At 39.9% G+C, this 24,408-nt stretch overlaps 1 protein-coding gene and 1 long non-coding RNA gene across 5 annotated transcripts in view; both read left to right on the top strand.

Moving 5' to 3' along the window:
• Positions 1-24,408, top strand: part of MRPS5 (mitochondrial ribosomal protein S5) — a 43,838-nt gene that overhangs the window by 11,653 nt on the left and 7,777 nt on the right. For all 4 annotated transcript variants that reach the window (XM_068675479.1, XM_068675480.1, XM_068675477.1 and 1 more), the window contains 4 exons: positions 3,545-3,670; positions 3,973-4,206; positions 8,893-8,927; positions 21,503-21,593. In XM_068675479.1, coding sequence (XP_068531580.1) covers positions 3,545-3,670; positions 3,973-4,206; positions 8,893-8,927; positions 21,503-21,593 — 486 coding nt within the window. The remainder of the gene's footprint in view (positions 1-3,544; positions 3,671-3,972; positions 4,207-8,892; positions 8,928-21,502; positions 21,594-24,408) is intronic.
• LOC137853282 (uncharacterized) lies at positions 8,934-20,629 on the top strand. The gene is made up of 2 exons (XR_011094363.1): positions 8,934-12,366; positions 19,591-20,629. It is a non-coding gene; the product is annotated as an uncharacterized lncRNA (long non-coding RNA).

Below are 24,408 nucleotides of genomic sequence, written 5' to 3'. Positions count from 1 at the left end.
AAAGAAATCTACTTTTAATCTCAGTGTATCAGGGTCGTGGATTTTGTTATTTTTTTAATATGGTTTCCAGCAAGCTGTTTTGGCAATCTGTGTGAGTTACTGAGGTGTGATCTAATATACATCTTCCTCTGAAGTAAGAAGTAGGCCGTCTGGTTTCTGAAATTGGGGGGTAGTATAAAAAGGCACAAAACAAAATCCTTTTCAAAATATTACACCTTTTATGTAGATGAAGCAAAAGAGTGGCATCTTTAAAGCTTACTATTGGCGGTTGTTGGCGATCAGCTTGCATAAAGCGTGCTCTCAGCAAAATTTAATAGTGGATCTCTTTCTTAGCCACAAAATGTAAGTGTGTGATGTGTAAGATTTTATTTTGGCTTGGAGTTGTGTGCTTTTCAGTAACTGGCTAGAAATGTGTGGTGGGTTTCATGATTGGGGCTATTTTAGTGGTGGAGGAGCACCTGCAGCTTCCCATCTTACCGAGCTGCTGCAGAAACAAAATAAAGGTGAGACCTCAAATCATTTGGAGACAGCATACCTGCTGTGCTGGCTTCATCTCGGAACTTCTCTGCAAATGTAAAAAGCACTACAGCCATCCTCATTTCTGTCAGGGGTTATTTTCACCGCTGCAAGAGCTTTTTCCTGCCTTATCTACGTGTGTGCTCTCCGGTCATCCTGGTGCTTCGCTGCCAAGTCACATCAGGGTTTTCTTCGTTGCTGCGCTGTCTGTCACAGGTGGAAGTCTGTAAGATTACAGTGGTGGGGACATGGCTTATCCCTTCCCTACTCCATTCTCATCACTTGGTCTTAAAGTCATTCTGATATCTGCCATCTTCTAAAGAGCTCTCAGCTCTGCAGCCTGCAGGCTTCCCATGCGTTTCATTCAATACAGCTGCTTTCCCAACGCATGATGATACTGTTAGAGGTCGATTAAATGAACTGCACTCTGGTACCGAGTGTGACGTTTTCCTCTTGTTCTGATGTTATCAGATTATGTGCAGTGCTTGAGGCCAAAACTAGGCTCTGTTTGACCTCATCGTGCTGGATCTGTTGGCACAGACTGCTCCCCTTTGGTACGGCGCAGTCTCCTCGCCCTGTGACTTCTGCTACTTTCTCTGTATGGGGTTTAAGCAATGTTACTTAGAGTACAGTTCAAAAGCTGTTTGTTTTTTTCTTTATCTCTTTTTTTGAGTGCCTTACCAGCTCAGGAGCTCCCCGTTCCTGCCCCTCTGCAGCCTCCTTGGAAGCTGCGTGACCCTCCATGAAGCCACCCAAAGTGAAGACTGGGGAACGGCTCCAGTTTAAAAATAACCCAGCAGAGAAACACGTGAAAACCTTTATATTAATCCCATGTTTCCAGGCTACCAGGATTATTTTTTTTTAAATGAAATTGCTAGTTACACGATGTTTTCTGAGTAAACTAAGAAGCTTAACGTGATCCGTCATCAACCTTCCAGCTCATGCCGCGGTCTCACAGTCTGCTTTAAGATCTTGAAAAGCCACATCATATATCTCCTCCTTGCAACCAGCCTTGGAGAGCGTAGTATTTGGTAGCTTCTTGGACTTGGCAGTGTTTTGGTTTTGTCCCTTACCTTGGTGTCAGCATAGCAGAGCTTCCCCAGTTCATTATCAAACACTATTCCTTAGCCATGCTCTTGTATGTTGGGTGAAACATCAGAGAATGGCTGGCCCAAGCATCTGAAGGCAGTGGGTGTCCTGTATGTCGCGTTAAAGGGGTGTAGCTGATTAACCGTTACGGGCCCGGTTGGATTCAGAGTACTGAACCAGTCGGACATTCACCAAAACTGGGGGTCCGTTCGGACATTCACCAAAAACGTAATAACCACCTGGGGGTCCGCTCGGACATTCACCAACAATGCATTAACCGTCTGGGGGTCTGGTTAGATTCAGAACACTGAACTATCACGGATAACCACCCTCACCCTAGTTGCATTAATGAGAGCTATCACAATGCAATCAAGTATGGTTTATTACAGCAACAGATAATCAGGTTCTTTTGGATTGCCGGTGATAGTGACTATCTGCAAAAGCAAGCTAGTATGCATGAAATACACAGGTGTTACAGGTGTTACAGGTGTGGGTTCTAGGTGTGGGTTCTAGGTAGGTGTTACAGGTGTTACAGGTGTTACAGGTGTTCTAGGTGCGCAGCCTAGAAATAAACGCGTTGAAAGGATCAAAGACTCTATAGAGATTTATAAGCAAATATTCAGATCTCACCCAAAGGCGTCCCAATGGGGGGGGGAAGAGAGGCTCAGCCCGTCGACTGATCCCAGGAGTCAGGAGGTCCTAAGGATGTTGTATGTCCTTGGGATGGTATCTCCCCTGACGATGGTATCTTCCCTAACATCCCCTCTCTCTTGGGGCAATTTATATTATTTTCTATCTTTTAGGTGGAGCTTGAGTGGCTCTAGTCAAGCATATCTTAGTTATGATTGGTGTAAAGTTTTCCCGTCTCCGTTTAAAGTAATAGGCTCCGAGAAATTCAGAGCGCATGCTCAGTGAGGGGTGGTCGCACCTTGGAGGCGGGTAGCTTTTGGGATGGAGGTGTGTTTTGGTATTATAATGATATTATAATGAGCAAAAAGTACACTAGGGTACAGCATTTGTCAAAACATGACAGGTCTTTGGCTTAGGGTGGCAAAAAGTGCAGCTTTGTGCACAAGAACAATCGAGGCCCCACCTGATTACAGAGCCTAGCCGTGGTGTCTCCACTCCACTCCACGCTCCGTGGTGTTCCTTAGAGCTAGCACACCAAGTTTCCCCAGCGCGATAGCATCTAAGGTTGGGAGCCTAGGGAATGCTCAGATAATGCAGTTATGCCCTACCCTGAAAGCCTCTTCAATGCTGTACCTTTTCCTTAAAAGTGTGAATGTTAGTTTTATTTTCCTAGTTCCTTCAGGCATTTACACCACACTGTATGGTTGTGGAATGGCTCCCCATTCCAACCAAGGCTGAAGGGTTCTGCAGTGAGGATGCACAGAGTGCCTGGCGTTCCTTCATCCGCCCAGCTCTTCCATCAGCAGTCAGGACCTTGTGTTTTATGAGAGCATCAGCAGATCTGTGCTGCTGATTAATTTCTTGTCTTTTGTGGCTTTTTTAACGCAGGTTAAGGTATTTTTAAAAGTGACCGAGGTTGAGTCTCATCGATATTTGTCTTTGGTTAAGTGCTTGTAGGTATTGCTGATCTGAGTTAGTAATGAATGGTTGTCTTTTATTGGCCTGGGAATTAATACCTTAGTGGTTAAAAATGCTTGCCCTTAAATTGATTCTGAAAATCCTTTTAAAACTGATTCACCTAGCTCTGAGCGTATCTGATTGCAGTCACCAGGGGTAGAGGCACGTCTCTGCAGCAGATACATGTGCATGTAGTAGGAAATTCATTTCTTAGCAAGGCAGTAATCCCACAGTTTAAATCCCAGCAAAAATCAAAGTAGGGTTAACATTTCAAGGTAGTTTTTTTTGTTCAGCTTCCATTTCCAATATAAGATATACTTGTATATTACTTATGAAAGCTTTCTCATTTCAGTGACAGCTGATGAGCTCTGGAAAGGAGCTTTGGCAGAGACTGGTGTGGGAGTAAAGAAAGCAAGAGGGAAGAGAAGGAAGAAGAAGCTAAGAAAGAATCTCAATAGAGGCCAGGAGATCGGAGAAGGTAGATTCGCAAGTGAAGCGCTGAAGAAATGTCTTGGCCTCTCCTTGTGTAATGTTTTTTGATTTAACAAATCAATAAATTGCTGTTAACTTCCATGGCATCAGAACAGCTTAATATATTTTTCTAAAAAAAAAAAAATCCTGATATGGTTATTTAATGCTATTTTTTGTTTTTAAATACAAATTCTGTGTCACAGAAAACACTTGAAATAAGCGAGAACCTCTCATCTTATTGCATTTTTACAGTGTTTGTTATTTCTGTACTTGTTCGGCATAAAACTTTTTTTTCCTGTTATTTTCAAGGACGTTCTGGTTTCCTCTGGCCTGGCCTTAATGCTCCTATAATACAAAGTGGGATGGTACAGACAGTTTCCCAACGAAAAAAAGAAGAACGAGAGAGAATTCAGTCTGAAATTCTTCAGCAGAGAGACACATGGGAGAAGAGAAGAAAAATAAAAGTTAAGAGAGAGGGAGGATGGAGTGGAAAGTGTTGGGGAGGTGTCATTCTGGATCCTCCTGACCCAGGTCCTAACGGAGGTAAGAAAAAAAAAAATGAATATCTTTCTTAGTTCTTACCCAGCCTTTGTGAGAAGGGGCTGGGAAAAAGCCAGATCCAGAATTTTCCTGTGATTGAAAATCTATTTTATAACTTCTCTTACGTGCTTTTTAGTCTGCACATATGCCAGTGCGTGAATTAAGGCAGCTCAGTCAAAGAACAAGTATTTACACAAGTGAAACATGTTAAATCACTGCTTTATTTAATATAGCTGTTAGTTTCTGATTTTTATGTTATGGACTACCTGAAGTTACACTGTGTTATAAAGCACTGCATTATGTTAAAGACTGTTATAGGAGTCTGAAAGAACAGAAATATCTTTTGTGTTCAACATCAATTTTAAGTACAAAATGCAGCTGTGCTTTTCTATAGTTTCTTAAAGGATCCTGTGATACCTCACCTTCAAGCAACCTTTTTTTTCCTACTCAAATAGTGGAATAAGGCTTAAGATGTTGTGGTTTGAATATAGCTAATAGAAGTTCTTTATATGTTATTTAGTTAAATATCATAGTGAAACTAGAGGTCGAACACGCAAAGTGTGAAGGGGAACTCTTTTTGCAGTGCTGTTCATTAAACAACTAAAAAAAATGTTAACTTTAACAATTAAAAACCTAACCCCCTTCAACTAATTACATATAAAAACAAGCAGCTACTCATATTCAGCTGAGTTTCCCTTGCAAAACACTTCATGATGCTTTTATATTTATTGCTATTTTTCTTCAGACTTTTATAGTCAAATGAGGTAAATATAACAGTTAATGTTTTCTAGCACTTGTTTCGAGCTTGTTGCAGACTCCGGTCATTCTAAAAGTTAAGCTTGGTTCATGTTTTCAGAGTTCTCTCTGTCCAGGAATATGTTCTCCTGGTGAAAGCTGTGATTTTGGAACATACGTCCCATAAATGGGAATTTCCCCCATAAATAGGGAATTACATCTGTGGATTGTAATTCTATTTTTATCTGATCTTTTTGCAGTCACTGTTGCTGGTCACTCAGTGTGGTGTTTTGTTTATGAATTTCTGTCTGAATATTTTTCTGGTGACATCTGTTAGACCTTAATTCAAAATCGAGATGTGCTCTGCACCAAGCCACAAGGCAGCAAGAGCGTGGTCTTTCCAGGATGATCTAATACCATTGTCCACGCAGACTGAAGTCACACTGGCATTTTGTAGCTTTTCCTCTTGTAAATTCATCCTGTTGCTGTTTTCTACTCCTCCACTCCCTTCCCAGGTTTTCAATTCCTGTAGCTGGTATAGCTAATTTTGGGGCTTATGTTGCTATGGTGTTTAAGTCAGGAAAACAAAATACCTTGTGAATTTATGGAGATCTGGCTTTCCAGATCTCCTTTCCTTTCTCTTCAGGATTTTCTTGTTTATCCTTGATTTTAAGAAAAACCGATTCCATTTTAATAGCAGCATAATGCTGCAGTATATAAATAAGATTTCCTGTGTTTGCTTACTGGTATTTCATCTTATTACCTTGAAAGCAAATGTTCCATGGAAGGTGGTGACATGACAATGGATGAGGCAGCCTGTCACCTGAATCTTACAAGTGAAAAATAAAGATTTGAGAAGTTAATGAATTCCCCATAAATCATTGGTGGAACATAGAGGAAGTCGAGGAGATTTCACGGTTCTGGTTCTGAGCTTTAAATGCAAGGCTATGTTGCTTTTAAATTCAAATGTATTTTCAAGTAGTTCATTCTGTTAAAAGAAGTGGCAGCTGTTGCAAACAACGTTTATGTATGCATGAATTCTACTCCCCAGTGTTTTCCTTGCTTTCAGTGTGGCTGATATTACTGAGGCTGGTTACTTGCATTGAAATTGGTTCTGTGGGTGCTGCAGTAGCCAGGTCAAGCTCTGCCAAGAAGAGGGAAGGACATTACAGTAAAAATAGGAAAAATGAAACAGTCAGCTTGTATTATAAATGTGCAGAAAAGCAGTTTCTGATTAGCATATACCAATTTCCTCTTAATCTGTTTAAAAACTGTGCAGATTTTCAGTTTCCCACAATTCCATCAGCATCTTTTATTCAGAGGAATTAAATGACTTTCAGGGGAACGGGGACACTGGCTATGTGCAAAGCGCTGTCAAAGTGGTAGAAAGAACAGACCTGAAACCGTCAAACCCAATGAATCTGTCCTGAGACTGGGGCATGGTTGGACTCCCTCGATTTGAGATCCTGGTGGTCTGCTGCTAGATCCTCTGGTAATAAACAGTTTGAGCACATAATGCAGCTTCCCTTCAGCAGCATCCATATTTTCTAACAAAAACAAGAACAGGAGAAATCTGTAGAACCTCTCTGTCGTGAGCCTTTGACATATGACAAATTTGATTGAAACCAACTGCTGTGTTTGGGGGGAAAACGTACTTGCATATATTTGGGGATAGACTGATGCTTTGTGCTTGCAGGAGGATCTTCTCCCACTTCACCATTACTTATTGTGTTAGTTATGAGGAGAGAAAGAACTCTTTTTTTTTTTTTCCAGTTAGAAATACAATTATTTTTCAGCCAAGTTGACAGTGTTGCTTTGCAGCTGAAGAGGCTTCAGAGAGGGAACGCGGTGCCTGCTGGCTGGCATTTGCATGCTCTTCTCTGAACTTCTTGTAGCCCAACAGTTCCCTAAATTGTGCTGAGATGCTCACATTTGTAATAGTCATGGAGATTGTGTAAATGATCTAGCAACATCTGAAGCAGTGAGTCCTTGATTCTCTTCACCGCTGTGCTGCTTTAAACTCCCAAGCCTTTCTCCAAACTCTTGCTGTGACTATACCAAGCATGACAAATATTAAGTGCTTTAGTTAGCACTGGCTTCTAAAGCTGTAAATGCTGAAAGCTCTAGTTAATAAAATAAATTGGAAAAGCAGGAGGTTGGGAGGATCTCCTGTTCATTCTGTTTATATTGAGACATTGCATTTTACTCCATTGTCTTCAATTTTATTTTTTCTAAAAGTAAGCTTTACTGACAGTGTTTGTCAGGGTAAAAGCCCTTGGATGAGACCTGAGGGGGTTTCTGTTCGTAGTTCTGTGCCCTCTCCCCTTACTTGCCATCCTTGGTGGCAGTACGTGCAGGCGGTTTGTCACGCCCAGAGCTCTGCGCTGTTCTTGCTCTTTCCTACCCCACAATTTCCGAAGACACTTTGAAAATGTCATTCCTTTTGAAGTCCCTTCTAATGACAGAGCAAAAACTTGAAATTTTCGTGCAGTGAAAAGGATGCGTTCACCAAGTACAGCCGAATATGTAACACACACCTGAACAGCTCCTATTATTACCGCTGTGATGAAAAGACTTGAAGGCAGATATGACAGGGAAACAATACAAAACACCCTAACTATAACTGGACAAAATGAATGAGGCTGTAATTGTCTTTGATTGCAAAGACTTTTTTTCAGGTAGCATTTGAAATTGAAAGAAGTGAGGGGCGAAAAAAAAAGTCTGGCTGCATGGTGGTTGATAATTTGAAGTGATTGTGTTTTGTTTTTCTTCTCTGGAATTTCACAAATATGTATCAAGAAAAAAGAAATTACAAGTATGATTGTCTAATACAAGTTCCAAATATTTTGAATGATTTTGGGGAATAGTATTGCCATGATGGAAGTGACCTGTTTACCTATTTGGTGATTCAACTTCTTAGCTTTTAACCATGTATGGCCTTTGCTCATTGTACATGAAACAAGGGTGTTTGTGCGTGTTGTCTTTTTTAACACTTTTGGAGCAGTATTTTGGGAAGAAGGCAATTTGCATTGCCAGCCAGCAAAAGCCCAAACTATTTTTATTTTTTTACATAACGTGCTGTGGACAGTTTATTTTTAATAGCATTTCTACAGCTGGAGAGAATTAAGAACAATATCAGATATAATTTAATAAAACTTCTTCAGTGTAGGTGCTGGCTGGCAGTGGTTTTCAAAAGAGCTTCAGGTTTAATTTGGAGAGGTTGCGCAGCTTAGCTTGTGGTTAAAGTATTGGACAGATTCTGAGCTCATCTCAGCTCTTCCATCATCTTTGTTACTGCTTTCTGTAGGATGTTCAGACAGAGCAGTTCAGACAGTAAGTCTTGCTTTACCATTTAAAAAGGGATTATTTTTCTTCCTGTGTGCCATGTTGGTTATCTAGGTTGGACAGTCTTTGGAGACTATATCATTTTCCTTCCCCTGCAGCTACAATACTTAAGAAGATAAAATATTGATTGCAGTTAGAGATTGGGGTCCCTAACAAAGTGGATGTATTAAACAGTTCTTCACCCCTTAACCGTAACAGGAGCTGTACTGTAGTTATAACAAGAGGGGTATTACACCTTCTGGAAGTTATCATTTGAACTGGATATTATTTAAGCTAGATTCCTTTACCGATATTGATTTTTACTCAAGAAATGAAAAAAAGCTTGCTTTATAAATGAGTTATACTTTATTTTCTCTGAGTTTATTCTAAAAAAGAAAATGAATGAAGTCAGGCTACAGAATATATTTGAGCTCTTTTTAAAATGAAGCAACTAATAATGCTCACTTTAGATATGTGTTCAGATTATTCTTGCCTTTTCTGCTCACTGCTGAGATAAAGAAGCAGCTACCTAAAAATCATGTCCTTTTCTTAAATTATACAATCTGCAGGGAGCTTTGCTGATAAGGAATTAATACAAGGAAATGTAAGACTCTGTTTTTCTCCCAACAGAAACTTACGAAGACTTTGAAACAAGAGTCATTGAGGTAAGCATTACCAAATTCTTCAAGGACTTCAAATAGTTACAGCTATTCTATATGGGGCTTGTGCTTATTTAATTGTCTTTGCTAAGTCAATCTTATGGCAATAGGAGTTAGTCTAGTGTTTCGTTTCAACTGCGTGATGTAATCTATTATTCTTTTCACTGGGGACTTCTCTGTTGAGCTAATACAAAGACTGTTTTGAGTAACTCTGAAGTGGCAAATGCCTGCAGATAAAGCTTTAACAGTTCACATGCAACCATAAATGGGAACCTAGTAAAGTGTTAGCAATAGTTCTCAAACAATTATATGTAGCAAATCATGTAGTTCTGCTTTTCAAGATAAATAAATGAAACAAAGCGGGGAGGACTGGGAAGACAAGATTGAGAGCAAGTGAGATGAAGATCCTATTTTGTGCGTCATGAGTAATACAATGCTCATCTGTCCTAAATGTCTTAACTTATGATATTTCTATCTTCTGGGGAAAAACATTCTAACAAAATTTCCCATTCATAGTTTTATATCTACTGCATTAATATGCTTACTGACGGTTTAGGGATGATGGTTTTGACAGGGTTAATGCAAATCTTGCTTCCATCCTCGTTTCTAGATGGATCCTGTTGCATCACCTCACTTAAAAATACCTAACAGCAGAACTTCAGGCTGAAGGTTAAGGTCCTTAACATTGCGCACCACCTCCCCTCCCCCCCCTCCCCCCCCCAAAAAAAAAGCTGTTCTGAAGAGCCAAATTATTAATAATGATTTCAACAGAAACGCCACTCAGAACATGGTCAGAGAAAATGCTTATTAAAAAATTAAAAAGGTGGATTTTCTTTAGAAGAAAAGGAGAAAAGGTAACCCATTAATAGTATCTTTTAGTGGTAAAATGAAAAGTGTTGGTAATGCAGATATGTGGACCTTTTACCTTTTACCAATGGTAAAGCCATTACTGGAGGATGCAACTCATTCCAAAGCAGACCAGTAACAATTAGTACTGTGCATGCTCAAGCTGTCACAAGGTATTTTATGCCTATCACTTATCTTATTAGTTTCTTTCTCATTTTGAATGCATTAGTTGCTGTGGAAACCACAGAACTAGCAGAAGCTAGAAGGGGGGATCATGACTTCAGAAATAAGCTGATTTCTTATGATTCATTTGCTACCAGTCCAGAATCAAATGATGCACAGCATCCAGAAAAGGTACCTCTGGAAGTGAGAACAGTATTTGCCCTGTCCTTGCACATTCCCTTCTCTTCTACTTATGTCCTAATTTTAGCGAGACCTGTTGTAGCGGTGGCCAAGTAATTTCTGTCTGTCAGTGTTTTATGCAGCTGAATCTCAAAATCTGTTTTTCTTGTCGTTGGGTTTTCTTTTGTTTTCTTTAAATATCTAATGTGTTTAAAAAAAAGAATTGATATTTTGCTGAAATGACCAATGTATTAGAAAGCAAAATCCAGCAAGGTGTAGCAAACTTACCACTTCAGCTGGGGGACGTCAAATTGATAAGATTTAGCCAAGACTTTCTTGTGAAGTATTGATATTTTTGGTGAAGGAGAAGGGGCTGGGAGCCATTAAGCAAGGTGGCAAGGGTAACACCACGAAGTGGGATGAACACCAAAGTACTTTTTATCAAAACTTGGATTGTGCTTTTGATATATTGAATTAAACTCTGTTACATGAATACTCTGGGCATAAATCAACCCAGTGGCTTTGTGTTCAATGTAATTGCATAAACTTATTGCTTTAGACATAAAGTTATTGCTTGAGAACATTCTCATATTGCTTACATACCTACAGATGAAATTGGTTATTAGATTTGTGTCCCTTCCGGGGTTATCAGAATCAGATTTGCGATTAATATTTATCTACTTTATTATTGGAAAAAGTATTCATGTCTAGCAGCTGTATTGAAAAGAGATTCCTTTAATTTCTAACCATTATCTGAGAGCCAAAGAATTAACCTGGATCTATGCACATCCTATGATAGATGCATAGTGAGTCTCTTTGCTTAATATGAATGTTGATACTTCCATCACTGTAAAATAGAGTGACCGTATAATAAGTTCTTACATGATTTTAAGGGGTAGAGATGACCATTCATCACTTTACTCCTGTCATTATCACAGCTTCACTTATTAAAAAGTTCTGTGCAATATTGCCTGTATTTTTAGCTGGTATTGTGTTGTACGTGTGTCCAGGCATGGCATTTATTCCACTGTATCTGTGAACTTCTGTTTAGTTTCACTTACAGCATGTCATCTTGCATTCTACTACTGAAGTTGACTAGTGATGCCCTTTGTGGAAGGAACCGTACTTTCTCTGCACACTACCATGTACTGTCACATACTGATCTCTATTTTAAGAACTAACTTGCTATTTCAGATTAGCTTTGACTTGTTAAAGTCAACAACAGAGTACGTCAAGTGGTACTGGTGTGCACAAGAACAAGATGAAATTAAAGGCATTTGGAAGTTAATTTAATAAGCAATATTTTTTCCATTACTGAGATTACTTAGTTTAAATCTTAAGAGAACATACAGTTCATTCTTAGCTCTTAAATGTGCTTACCTACCCACGAGTTTGAAATCAAGATTCTTTTTTCTCAAGTACCTCTGATGTATTCTTACCGAATTTGTCATTGGTGCCTAGAAAAAAGAAATGACAAAATAGTGAGTAGCCAACTTGCACTTAATGTCACGGGTGGTTTGTCACAATAAAAAATATGTTGCGTGCCTCTATACCTTACAGTATATGCCGGTGTGCATACACCGTTATTCCCCAAAACTGCTTTTAAAAGATGCTACTACTGAAAGTCAGATGGAAAATCAAATGGTTCAGACAACTACCAGCTTTTTAGATCATCTGATGGATCATCTGCTCCATTTACATATCAAGTTCCCATTTAATAATATATTTGAGATTACACTGAAAATCTGAAATGCAAGAAAAATGAATATTTAAGCAAGCATCAGTGAGTTCTTGAATTGCACCATACACATTTAATGGGTTCTTTATTTTAACATGCAAAATTCCTCAGTAAGGAACTTCTGTCCTCACAAAATGATGGGTTTAGCCCCACTAGATCCTTGCTCATATCTACTAGTTGTTTGAAGACTGAAGGGAGTACAACAATGAATCTTTGCTCCTTTTCCATGTTGGGACACAGTTCCCCTTCCCCATACCCTTAAGGAAGGGGTAAAGCGTCAACTCCTATCCCTGCTCCCTGAGTGTAATAACAAAATAGGTTTCACTCTCCCAAGGCTATCCAGTTCCCGAGTGTCCCAGCTGACAGGGGCTTTGAAACTGGATGAAGAGTTTTGCTGTCTCAGGATCTGACATCTAGCTCACTGATTTTGACGTTTTATTTTTTAATACTTAAGTTAATGTGGAATAAAATTTGCTTTTGGCTTTACTTAGATTTGTACTTCTGCTGCAGTTGTTACAGGTAAGTGTTAAAACCCTAATAAGCCCTGCAGGTCTTAGTGTTTTCAGTTAATTAAAAGGGCACAGTGGAGAAAAGTGGCTGTTCCTTTGTTACTCTGACATGTCCCAATTGCCTGCCAGTTTGGGTACTATATTAGGTATTTACTAAAGTTGGCCATTTTGTGTCTGCATAATTATTTACAGTTAAAATACATTAGATTAAACAACAAAATGGGTTGCTATGCGATGTTTCCATGTGCTATAGAAATCTGTTTCACTGCTTTGTTATATCTGAATAACAAAAAAGCATTTCAGAAGCAGGCTGGGGCTGTACTGTTGCAGTGAGGTTGCCACAGATGTGAGAAAGTAGGAGTGTTCTTCTGCAGAAAAATAAAAGCAGCAGCAAAATTTCTATATCCAGCAATGAGCCTAAGAAAATTGAGTCCTATAATTTTCTGGTAACAAGTATGAGTTTTGAAATAAACAGGTCCCGTTAGCATTCTTACTTTAAATAGATGGCATATGTGATGCTATTTTTGCATGTCTTTTCCATTATCTTTGTCTTCATGACAATACAGGAGGTTAAAATAATTTGCTTGGAAACTTTGTACTTTGCAGAAGGAAGCTGAAAGCCTATTTGTTCTTTTGCTGTGTCTTGATTTTCAGCAGTTTTCAGGACTTTTATTCCATTTTTGAAGGAATGTCCTATGAACAAAAATGCAAAAGCCTAATTTCTTCTGTTACTACTGGTAATATTTATTATTGAATATAATGTAATAACAGTAGTCATTAAAACTTACAGTTCCATTTGACAAATTACATAAGCCATTTTTACTGTAATAGGAAGGCATCATTTCAGGAATCATCCATTGTCAGGTGATTTGTCATCTTCAAAATCAGAATGGTAATGTTAATATAAAAAAAAGCCTACATGAAAGCTTGTTATATGGCAGTGTTTGCATTGTAGTATGAAAATTAGAAAATGAAACCTAGTAATCAATAAGGTGTGAAAGCGTATAATATGAGGCTAGTTCCCCTTTGAATCTTTCACACATGGGAGCCTTCTGAAGGAGGAGATATAATAATAAATAATGTTCTTTGCAAAAGATGGGTGTGGGTTTTTTACCCAACACTGAACTTGCCAGCTGCAAAACCAGTCTTCTGATCTTTTATTGTTTTCCCACTCTTCTTTTTGTTACCTGTTTCTAATAAAGACCAATTTACTTGAATTATTTTGTGAAAGCATGGCCCCATTGTACATGGGTCAGCGCAGCCTTCCCAACTTCCCACCACGGAATAATTCCCTTTTTCAGCCAGATGGTTAGGGTATTGTACTGTCCTATTTAGACAAAAGAAACACTCATTAGTGTTTAAATGTTTAATTACTGAAAGGCATAGACTTGATTAAAAAAAAGTTCAGGTCAGGCAATACATGCATTTTTCATAGGGAAATGGTGCAGAAGGCCACAACATAAATAGGCTGATGCTATCCTTAAAGCAAAAGCTGTTTTCTGCAGATAAAAGTACACTGGTGCTTTGATTTATGTATAGAGCTTGGTATGATGTTGGTATTATCCTAGTCCTTGAAATCCAAAATCACTTTATGATTCTATTTTAGTTCAGGATTCTCCATCTCTTACATTGTAGGTAAAACTGTATATGGACTTGTTTCCCTTGAGTATTTGTCTGTGGGTTTTGATAGTTTTTTTAATTATTTGCCAGAGGTGGGGGTGTCTGGAGTGGTGGTTTTTGCTTTTTTATACTTTCAGATAGTGTAGAAAGAATGTAAGACAAAAGAGATGCTTTTAACACTGGCATAATAAAAATAAATAGTTCTTCCTAACATAGAATCAATCAAAACAAATTGCATTGAGTTGATAATTAAGTGGATATTCTCAGAAGTGTGTGGATGATATTTTCTCAGGAATCAAGTTAGTGATGAACTCTACAGAAGCCTTTGACAAGGAGTAGTTTTTGTCTTATAATTAATAATTTGTCTTATAATCAATAATTAAATATAATCAATATAGTGTGCAGTAAGTGAAGCCATGTTCTAGGCTCTTGCCTGAATCTTGTCTTTTTTTCTTCCATATTGTCTCCAGCTTCATAGACTATATTCTTAGTTAAATTGACTTGAGATTGGGTACGCTTCACAAAATTTGTACCATAATATTGGTAGTTTGAAACTGAGTACTGATGGGGCAAGAATTCATACAAAACCTGTAATTTCATAAAGCTGGCATTTTCTCTCAAGTGAGTTAGGTTGTTTGCTTGTTCTTCCCTCTTCTCCAGCTGCATTCAGGCATGCTTCTGATTGCCCAAGACCTGTTTGGAGGAAGCATTTACCTCAACTGTTGCATGGCACTTTAGAGAAGCAGAACTGAATGGAACAGACAGAAAAATTCCCTTTTCCGAGCAGGGTCTGCACAACTCACATCTGGTGTGGGTTGCCCTTCCCGTGTGCAAAGTAGGGATAGGTGCGCCTAACTGAAAAAGATTAGCAGCAGCTGAATGGCTGGAGGTTCATCTTCTTGCAATTAAATGTACCTAAATTTAGCCATTCTGAATCCAAGCCTTTGCAAATATTGATGGGGGCAGTGGGGGGAGGCTGGTTGTGTGGAGAATGACTGTTCTGGGACTGTACAGGAATGGGGATGCTGGAAACCACTAGGCTTTCTGTACCAAACCGCAGAGAATTGTCATGCTTTAGGAACAGGAGCTGTATTTTGGAATGAGGAAAGCAGGGGTGAAGTCAGAAAAATAAAGGTTTGGGCCAAAATGATGTCAAGGACCTTGTCTTCAGTATTTCTAAATGGCTTGTTAAAAAGGTACACAAAACTGTAGAGAGGTGTCTGTAGGGAATGTGAAGGCATGGAAGGCTTCTAACTTCTTAACTGCATTGCTCTGTAGTCATGCGTTCTGCATCCACTATATGAAATGAATTCATTAGCTGCAGCAGGGGATCGTAAGCAGAATGTAAGACCAGTTTCAGTTTCCCATGAAGCAGCAAGAAACCCTTCCATACGTGTTTGCTTTAGGAGCACGGAATTATTCTCGGTAGTCTTACCACTTGTGACAAAGAGAACATTCCTTAAGGCACAGTCAAAAGCCTTTGTTTCTTTTTATAAGTCATTGGAAATTGTTTTCTAGCTATTGTTTTTGCAAAGGGCATAATAAAAAGGGCTTATGAAAGGAAATGCTGCATGAAATTACAGTGTCTAAGATCTGTTGTTTGACATCCTTGACTAAAAAATTATATGGTATACGTGATACTCTGAGTAATAATTTACTTGAAATGAGACGTTGGCTGAAATATACTTTTGGGGTATTAGAGCTCTAGACTTTGCTTTTAGAGCTGCAGGCAAGTTTCCTGCTCCCTGGATGATACCAAGTGTCTTTTGACTGATAATGAAAATTTCCAGACAATTTCTAAGATAGCACCTGAAGCAAGCTGTTAGAGGAAAAGAATGAGAGGTCAGAGGGGAGAGTCTAGAATTTGTTACTGGTGTTCCTGGATTTCTCAGAGTTTTGGCCTGTCTTTAAAGTAACATTTTGGGATGGCACTTTCAAGTGGCTTTGTTGATTAAACAATTAAATCTTACTCTTACCTGTCAGCCTGGATGAATGAAGTCATTGGCATTTGGAACATTCAGAAGCTTTTGAGCGAGTTATAATTCAGCATTATTATGAATCATCCTCTGAAATGGAAGCAAAGCCATTTCAGGTGTAGCATGGCTGTGAGCATGTGTTATTGTGCGTTTAATCCAAAGGATCCATACTCAGATGTGAGCTGTCGAACAAAGCCACATTTAGACACACAGCATGACAGTAGGGCATTTGAGTTACGTTGTCTTCCGAGTGAGTTAGAAAAGACAGTTTTATGCATCTGACAGGGGAAAACTATCAGCTCAAACCTGGTTTTGTCTGTAGTTTCTCTATAAATTGGGCTCATTGCTAATTTGGATGAGAGCTGTGCCTGGGGCTTATTCCAGAGCTGTGGTGAGTCAGCTTGTGTGAAAAACCGTTCAAATATCCGGACAAACTTTCATCTGCTTTACTGAGTGAAGGGTACAGGAGTCCAGATTATTTCTGTGTTGTGGTTCCTCCACTTGTGCGCTTGGAGCAGGGATACCCAGTGAGCAGGATGGATGGCTCTAATCTTCCTGTCTCTCAGTCTATAGCTACTGAATCAAAGCCTTGATTCAGAGTGGTAAGTACTTCATTTGTTCTGCTAATGGGCACGATGGAGAGGTCAGAGTACTGACTGTTTGGTGATGTGGTAAAAGGTTTGTCTGTCTGCCCACCCACAAAGAAGGGCAGAGAGACAATAGCAGGTAGCAGGATCCAGGACCATCACAGGAAAAACAATTTGCTCGGAGGCAGGAAGGGGAAACAAAATCACACTCAGAAGAAAGGACTCCCTCACCAGCTCCCCTTGGTGCTGTCTTGGGGTAGCCTCAGAGTGACTAGAGCGAGGGCACTTTGGTACCTGCACCTAGAGCAGAGCTTTTCTTGAAGAGGGAGATCCTGGGGTTTGGCTACCAGATCAGGGAGTCCTGGTCCTGTGTCTTTGTGTGCTCCTGTTCCTCCCTAGGGATGAGAGCACATGGGTGGCTGGCTTCTGGAGGGACCAGGGAAGTCTTAGCCAACTGATGGAGTGTGATGTGTGTCTGTGAGCAAGGCGGTCTGTACCAGCTGCTGGAGTGGTGCTGCAGGCCCATGGGGCTTGTATATTCATGTCCCAGCAGCTGGGGAGATGTGTGATGTTTATTTCTCTCTAATGGCCTTTACTTCATCTTGATAAGCTGGAGGGGAACAGTGTTGGGCTACCATTGCTGTTTGTGTTTGCTCATTGTGTTGGTCTGTGTGGCTCACCATGTATGTATGTGTATAAGATCTGTAGGTGTATATGTTTGTGTCCTCTGGGAGTGCATTCCCAGCTTTCTGTAAGGGTGCGTGGATGGAGGCATCATCCTCTAAGGGTTGTGTGGTCAAGGATCTTTCTAATGCAAAAAGAGGATAGTGAAGGAGAAGCCATAAACAAGAACAGAGACGCTGCCTGCCCTATTGATTGTCTGTGAGGTTTGTAATGAGCACCAAACCTTGTCAGACACAAGTTGCTAAGGATATGTGGGAATGTTCGTTGACAAGAAACAAACCTCATCAGTCCCGCTAATTGGTGGGCTATCAAGAAAACAGGCAAACCAGGACTTTCAGCTAAGGAAATGTAAATGTGAGGGTCCAGAGTGTTGGAGGGATGTGACTGGCACGGGGTCAGGTAAGCTGAGGTAATGCCAGCAAGTTGCTGATATGAGGGGGCTCACACGTATGGAGTGCCTGTGAGCACGGGGTAGAGGGGGGCATGCCATTAGAATCATAGAATAGAATCAGAATATCCCGAGTGAAGGGAACCCACAAAGATTGAGCCCAACTTCTGGCTCCACACAGGACCACACAAAAATCAAGCCCTGTGCATTGTCCAAGAGCTTCTTGAGCTCTGGCAGTCTCAGTGCTGTGACTACTACCCTGGGCAGCCTGTCCCAGTGCCCGACCACCCTCTGGGTGCAGAGCCTTTCCCTAACCCCCAGCCTGACCCTCCCCTGTCCCAGCTCCATGCTGTTCCCTCAGGTCCTGTCGCTGTCCCCAGAGAGCAGAGCTCAGCACCTGCCCCTCCGCTCCCCTCGTGAGGGAGCTGCAGGCCGCCATCAGGCCTCCCCTTGGTCTCCTCTTCTCTGGGCTGAACAAACCAAGGGGCCTCAGCTGCTCCTTGTACATCTTGCCCTCCAGACCCTTCACCATCTCTGTATTTTGGACTCTAATAGATTTATGTCTTTCTTATATTGTGGTAACCAAACTGAAGAAGAGGAAGAGGACTTGGCTGTCTATACTTAATTTTTTGTGAGTCCTATATGTAGTCTGTATCCCTGGCTAGGCAAGGTTTCAGAAGCTGTGCCCAGAGTGGTGGTGGCCGCTCCTGGCATCCCTAATGCTGCTGCTTGTTGGACCTGGGACTATGGCAGCCTCACCTCTGTTGGGCTGTGGGATTCATCTCTCCCTAACACTTACATCAAACATCAGTACGGACTGATAAATTCACAAACTGTTCCTTGAGGAGGTCACACGTTAGTAATCTTAGCAGAAGACAGGCTCATTTGCCTTCTGAAGCACATCCCTTGCCATTGCCCACCATATGCACGCTTCTAGGGAAAACGTTTCACACCCTCATCACTTGTCAGCGATACTAGTTCTGCCCTCCAAATAGCTTGTGCGTTTTATGAGTTGTTTTTTTTTTTTTTTTTTGGTACTGTAGCTTTTAGTTACAACTGTGACAAGTTCTGTCACTGTGTTAGGTATCTGCTTTGCCCTTCGTGATTTTCACAGAGAAGGGAATGATATGGACGTGATCTAACAAACACAGACTTGATTTTTGTTTATAAGATGCACAGCTTCATTGTTTGTTGGTTTTTTTTTTTCATTCTTTTGGTTAAGTGGCTTCTCAGGCCTTTTAGCTGCGTCCCTGAGCATCTCTAGGATCACTTGCATGGAAATGTTTTTCTTTCAGTACCCTGCCGTCATTTTACTCTGTCTCACCTTGTATTGGACCAGAGGACCTTATGCAGTGAGGGATCAACCTGTGCAGGTGCTCTCCTCTGCATCACAGCAGCAAGAGAGTAGCAGTGTGAGGAGTGTGGCTCTGCAGGAAGGAAGGCTTTCAGAGGGTGGTCAGTTTGGCCTGTCAGTCATTTTTTGTTTTCACGAAAACATAACATGGAGGGAAAAGCCTGGGGTTTTTACCTGCTTCTAGCACAGTGCAGTGAGCTGCCATGTGCTTAAAATCACAGTTACCCATAGCAGCCTCTTTGGGTGTAGTCTCCTCCACGCTTTTAACTCCCCCTTTGAAACTGTTGCTTGTCATTCCTCCTCTTAGCAAACACTTGAGGTGCTTTCGTTTCTGTATTTCAGAGCCCCTGTTCTTCTCTCAGTTCTAGAAAGCGAGCTGAATCTGCATTATTAGCACAGAATAACGGGGACAGTCAATTTGAGATGCACTGTGATTAAGGTTGAGCATGCATCTGTTTTTGAATTTAAAGAATTAGCTTTAAATCCGGCTTAAATTGCAATCTAGTAAATAAGGGTAATTGTGTCTTAGTTTCAGTCACTTCTCGGAGGTCATGCTGTTTCAAAAGTGGCAAGCTGTTCATTGTGTATTAATTAATTCCAGTGCTGCTTAATGATATGCTTTCAGCTGCATTGCTTTAACTGCAGAACGGAAGGGGAGCACTTCTGAACACACTCCAGCAGAGAGAGCATCGCTCACTGTGATGGAAGGAGGCATGAGGGTGCGGCAGGGAGAATCTAAGGACACAGTTATTCCAGCAGCCATGCCTGCCTGGGCACATTATCAAGCTTGGAAAGCCTTTACAGCGTTTCAAGAGAGATGCAATAGCACTGATTGTGATGGGTGACTGAATGCATTTTCCTTCAAAGCTGCTCAGAAACAGCTGACAAGTGCAATTTTAGGAAGGCTACTGGAGAAGCTTATTGCATGGGTTTTTCCTGCCACCTTCTGGATAGGGAGAAGAATAATTTTGAGCAGATAAAATCATGTGGGGTTTTTTTTTGACAATATGTATGTCAACTTATTATTTGTAAAATCTGTATTGAGATTGGCAATGGAAGACAAAAGCATGAAGAGCAAAAGCAGACATCTTTCTATGCTCCTGGAGAGAAGATGACCCTGCTTCAATTCCTTTTTTTCATAATTATTTTGCATTTTCTGTAAATAACTTATTTCCATAGGTACTTTCATCATGGAAGGCTTTTATTTTAGCTTGTCTTTGTAAGTAGTAAGATTGCAGAAAGAATAATAGCTTGGGATAAGCAGCTAATAAAGCTGATAATTCTTTGAAGCACTCTCTAAAATATACGTGCACCCTGAATTTAACAGCATCTTTATTTTAATAAAAGCAAGAGTGGAATTTTTCAGAAGTACTCATTCCTAATCCACACCCATTGTTGTTAGTGGATTCTTCTTGTGAACTTCAGTAAGAATGTTTAAGCCATGGCCATGTGTCTTGTAATAACTTTCTTTCAAATGTGTAATGCTACAATCAGAGCAGTTTACTGAAAAATTGTAAATGAGGAAAAGGGGCGAGTGCTGCTCAATCCCTACACTAACAATGCATGTTTAAATTAACCATTAGTATAATGCATGGAAATCGTATCAGGGCTTCAAGAAAGTAGACCCAAAAATATTGTGTATATATACATAAACAAATGTGTGGGTATATAGGCATACAAATAAACCAAACAACAAAAATACATACGTACATACCAAAACCAAGGAACCTAGAATAGGCACTAAATGGACAAAGTTTCAGATGATATTAGACTATTTTTAATGTGGGAGACTATAAAGCAGTGACTTGCACACCACCACACAGGAGAGCCTGTCTCAGAGCCAGAAGCAAATTTCCATTTCCAGAATACAAACCATAAGGCCACCTGGCTCCCCATTTATTGTTGTCCCCCTGCTGCAAACTAAATAGCTTCTTGCATTGCTGCTTGAAATTACTTCTGTTAACATAGTTAAAGGAATGAGATGCCATTTTCTTCCCCTCTCTTAAATGAAGTCGTCTCTTTAGCAGCTGCCATCTCAGTAATGAGCAGAGCTACAAATAAACGTCTTCAGCAGTCTGCAAGCAGATTTAAGTCCAATGCTTTAACCCATGTAAAGCAACGATATGCCTTAAGCAATTCATGGGAGTGCTTTTAAAATATGTCAGAACGGGAGGGAGGATGATATTAATGTCACTTGTTTTTTTTTCTTGCTTTTTTCATCATGATTGAAATCACACATGAAGCTGGCGACACTGGAGCGTTATCTGTTGTACAACTGAAGACAGCATAGGGAATATTTAAGTGAAACTGTACTGAAATAACTTCTCATGTGTCTGAGTATAGATTTTTAGCAGCCTTTATTGAATGTCTTGAAGCCAGTGTCCCACTGCAGATGGTACTCACTGGCCAAGGCATTAGATAAAATGTTCCAAGATATACTTCCTTTTTAGTAAATTGACTCTCTTTAAAAAAAAAAATAAATAAATAAATACAATTGCGTTTTGTCATAGCACGATGTTTTGTGTTTCTTCCTTCAGGTGAAAAATGTGTTCTGTATGAAGGCAAAGGAAGGCAGAAAAAAATCAATACGTGCCTTAGTGGCTATTGGAAATGGTAAAGGGGCTGCAGGTATGTGCCTTTGCTATGTGTGAAAGATGCCAAAGTAATCATTGCTTGTAATGGGAGGCTGGGAGGTGTGATGATTTGCAGGGACTTTTTACACTTGAGAAAAAATACCCTTCTTTCTACAGGATATATTTCTACAATATTGAAATACGTTAAAGAATTATGAAAGCCTCATCTATAAAAGCAAGCTGTATAACCAAATTATATGTTCACTGGAACACTTTGTTTTGTATTAAAAAAAAAAAAAGAATTGGGAAAAGTACATGTGATTAGTGTTGGTGTATATATTATCCAAATATAAAAACAGCTTTTGTTGAACTTCAGAGTGATAGAGCTAACCACAGGTAGGTCTTACCAGAAGGGATTGTCTATGCTACTAGTAGGTACTATTTATACTTAAAAAAAAAAAAAAAAAAAAAAAAAAAGTGTTCATCCATGCATTAATTCCACATAGCTGCAGAGTGTAGTTTGTTACCTTCAGGTCACAGGGAAGAGTTTTGCAAAATCACTTTCATGTTGTTGGGGTTTTATTTTCATTTGTTGTAACAGTGACCACTTTGCAGTGACCATGACTGATTCTGCGTTTTCCTGGTTGTACATTTTCTAACTGGAATTAATATTCAAGAAGCTGATTTTCTTTCCCTTTTTAGACCTCAGGATAATTCCTTGCTTTTAGTTACGAAGTAAGGGCTTGTTTACTGGTAGTCTCAGCTAGCATGGACTATCCTGATTCAGAAACTTGTAACTAAGCTGTTAAATCAGTTTCATTCTTACTCAGCCTCCTCAGGAAGCTTTCTTACTTTATTGAAGTTAATCCCTAAGCGCCCTCCCCCCCCCCCAAAAAAAAAAATATATATATATAAGGGCTTCCTAGAAAAAAATATATTTATACTTCTAAGGAATTAGAATGCTCAGAGGCCTTTGGATCCATTCTCAGAGTAACTTCAGTGATCTGCAGCTTGACCCGTTTGTAGGCTTTTCTATTATGATTCTTTATAAAGGTCTGTTCAGCAAGCGATTGAAGTCTAAGTATAGAAATGCTGTCTGCTGCATAAAGCAAATGGGAAAACCAAAAGAAATGTGATATTATGAAAGACCTGATAATACAAGCTGTGAGCAGTGACCCTTTTTCTTTTCTTTCTCAGCGCAGGCTGTAGGAAGAATACTGGTCAGAGGGATTCAGTTTGGTTTTGTTCTTGTGACGGTGCTATTTAAGCACGGTTCTGCTGCACAGTAGCTCTGACCAAGCGATCTCTAGAAGCAGCCAAACCATCTCAGTGCAGCATATAAATTAGATCAATTAGCCCTTCCAAAAGGGTCCCATCTGATACGATGGTAGTGCTTCATACATATATGTTAGTGAGATCACTCACAACAAAGATATGGATGACAGAACCAGCATGTTGTGCCACGTTCCTCTCCCCAGAAGTTTGGAAAATGCTCTAATAAGTAATTGCAATTCTTTCTTCAAGTGAAGTGCTTAATAATCGTGGTGAGAAGAGCCTCTGAGTTGGTCAGAATTGGTCTTTACAAAATGAGGAGAACAAGAATTCCACTTCACTGCTGCTACTTAAGGGGTGCAGTACAAAATAAAGTGTTGCAAGAAAAAATCCTTGTTGGTTTAGCTGAGTCGGTTATCGCTGTTTATGGGGAAACACAACATAGAGAAGGCTGAAGTAGCTTGTGTGTTATGGTTACGAACTTTATAAACTTTACAGCTTTTTTATTAAAAAACAAAGAAAACAAAACTGAAACTTACATAAACGTTTGTGTGCCTTTGAGGTCCTTTTAATAGGTCCGTTGGATGGGCAGGGCCAACGTGTTTGGCTATCGTGTAGTACAAGTGGATTAAATCCAAGGTGCAGGGAGGCTTGGCCTTTTGATTTCTTATAAAATCATTTATTGTACATCTCTTAAGCCTAAGCAATTGTTAAATTGATGTTTGTAATATATACGTTCTTCGTGCTAGTGATACGACTGCACGTTAACAGTGCTGACCCCCTGCGTTCTTGTTTCTACCATTTTTATGACTCATGCTGTATACGGTACATACATTTCTTTCATGAGTTCAGTTACACAAGGCCAGGCGAGGGTGACAAGTACGTATTACTACTTCATTGAAGTCGCACAGCTAGGCCTTTAGATGTGGCATATTACCAAATATATAACACTTAGCAGTGTTGCATATTGTTAAAGCAAGAGGAGACATTCTGTAACATGCTGGTATTTAAACTTGTCACTCCTGAAATTTCTAAGGGCTAGCAGATACTCCATCAAGAGGTAGGAATATGAGATACATTGTATTGGTGACAGATTTTAGGAAATTGTATTTGCATTGTTACACGTAATAAAGAAAACTGTTTTCAATATGTATTTAAAGCATCTACCTCTTGGATGTAATAATCTCCTTTTATTTTGAGCTCACTAGAGATCTCTGCCGATGGGATGTGAGAGCTTTATTAAGACAACTGCATTTCCAGTAGGGTGGTTCTGTACAACTTCATCTGTTTGAAAGACTGAAGTCTGGATGTGCTCCTCAAGCAGAACTTTAACTGCTGCTTGGAGGGGAAAAGTGGAATGTGTAGAGGAAGAGAGGAAGGTGTGGCTCTTGAGCAGAACATGTTGCTCTGAAAAGTTCTGCCTGCCTTTTCTTTGAAAGGTTTTTTCACGAGCATTACCACGTCATTAAAGGCTTACCGTATGTGCCGAATGATTGAATTGAAAGTGCCCACGTGGTTTCATTTTTTTAATTTTCTAATCTATTGTGGGATTTTGCAGCGTTAATACATTACCAATGAGCTCTGTGTGTGTATGCATA

The sequence above is a fragment of the Anas acuta genome, chromosome 3, assembly GCF_963932015.1.
Source record: "Anas acuta chromosome 3, bAnaAcu1.1, whole genome shotgun sequence".
Classification (NCBI taxonomy): Eukaryota; Metazoa; Chordata; class Aves; order Anseriformes; family Anatidae; genus Anas; species Anas acuta.
Note: the sequence above shows the minus strand (reverse complement) of the source record. Positions and strands in the feature narration are given on the sequence as shown.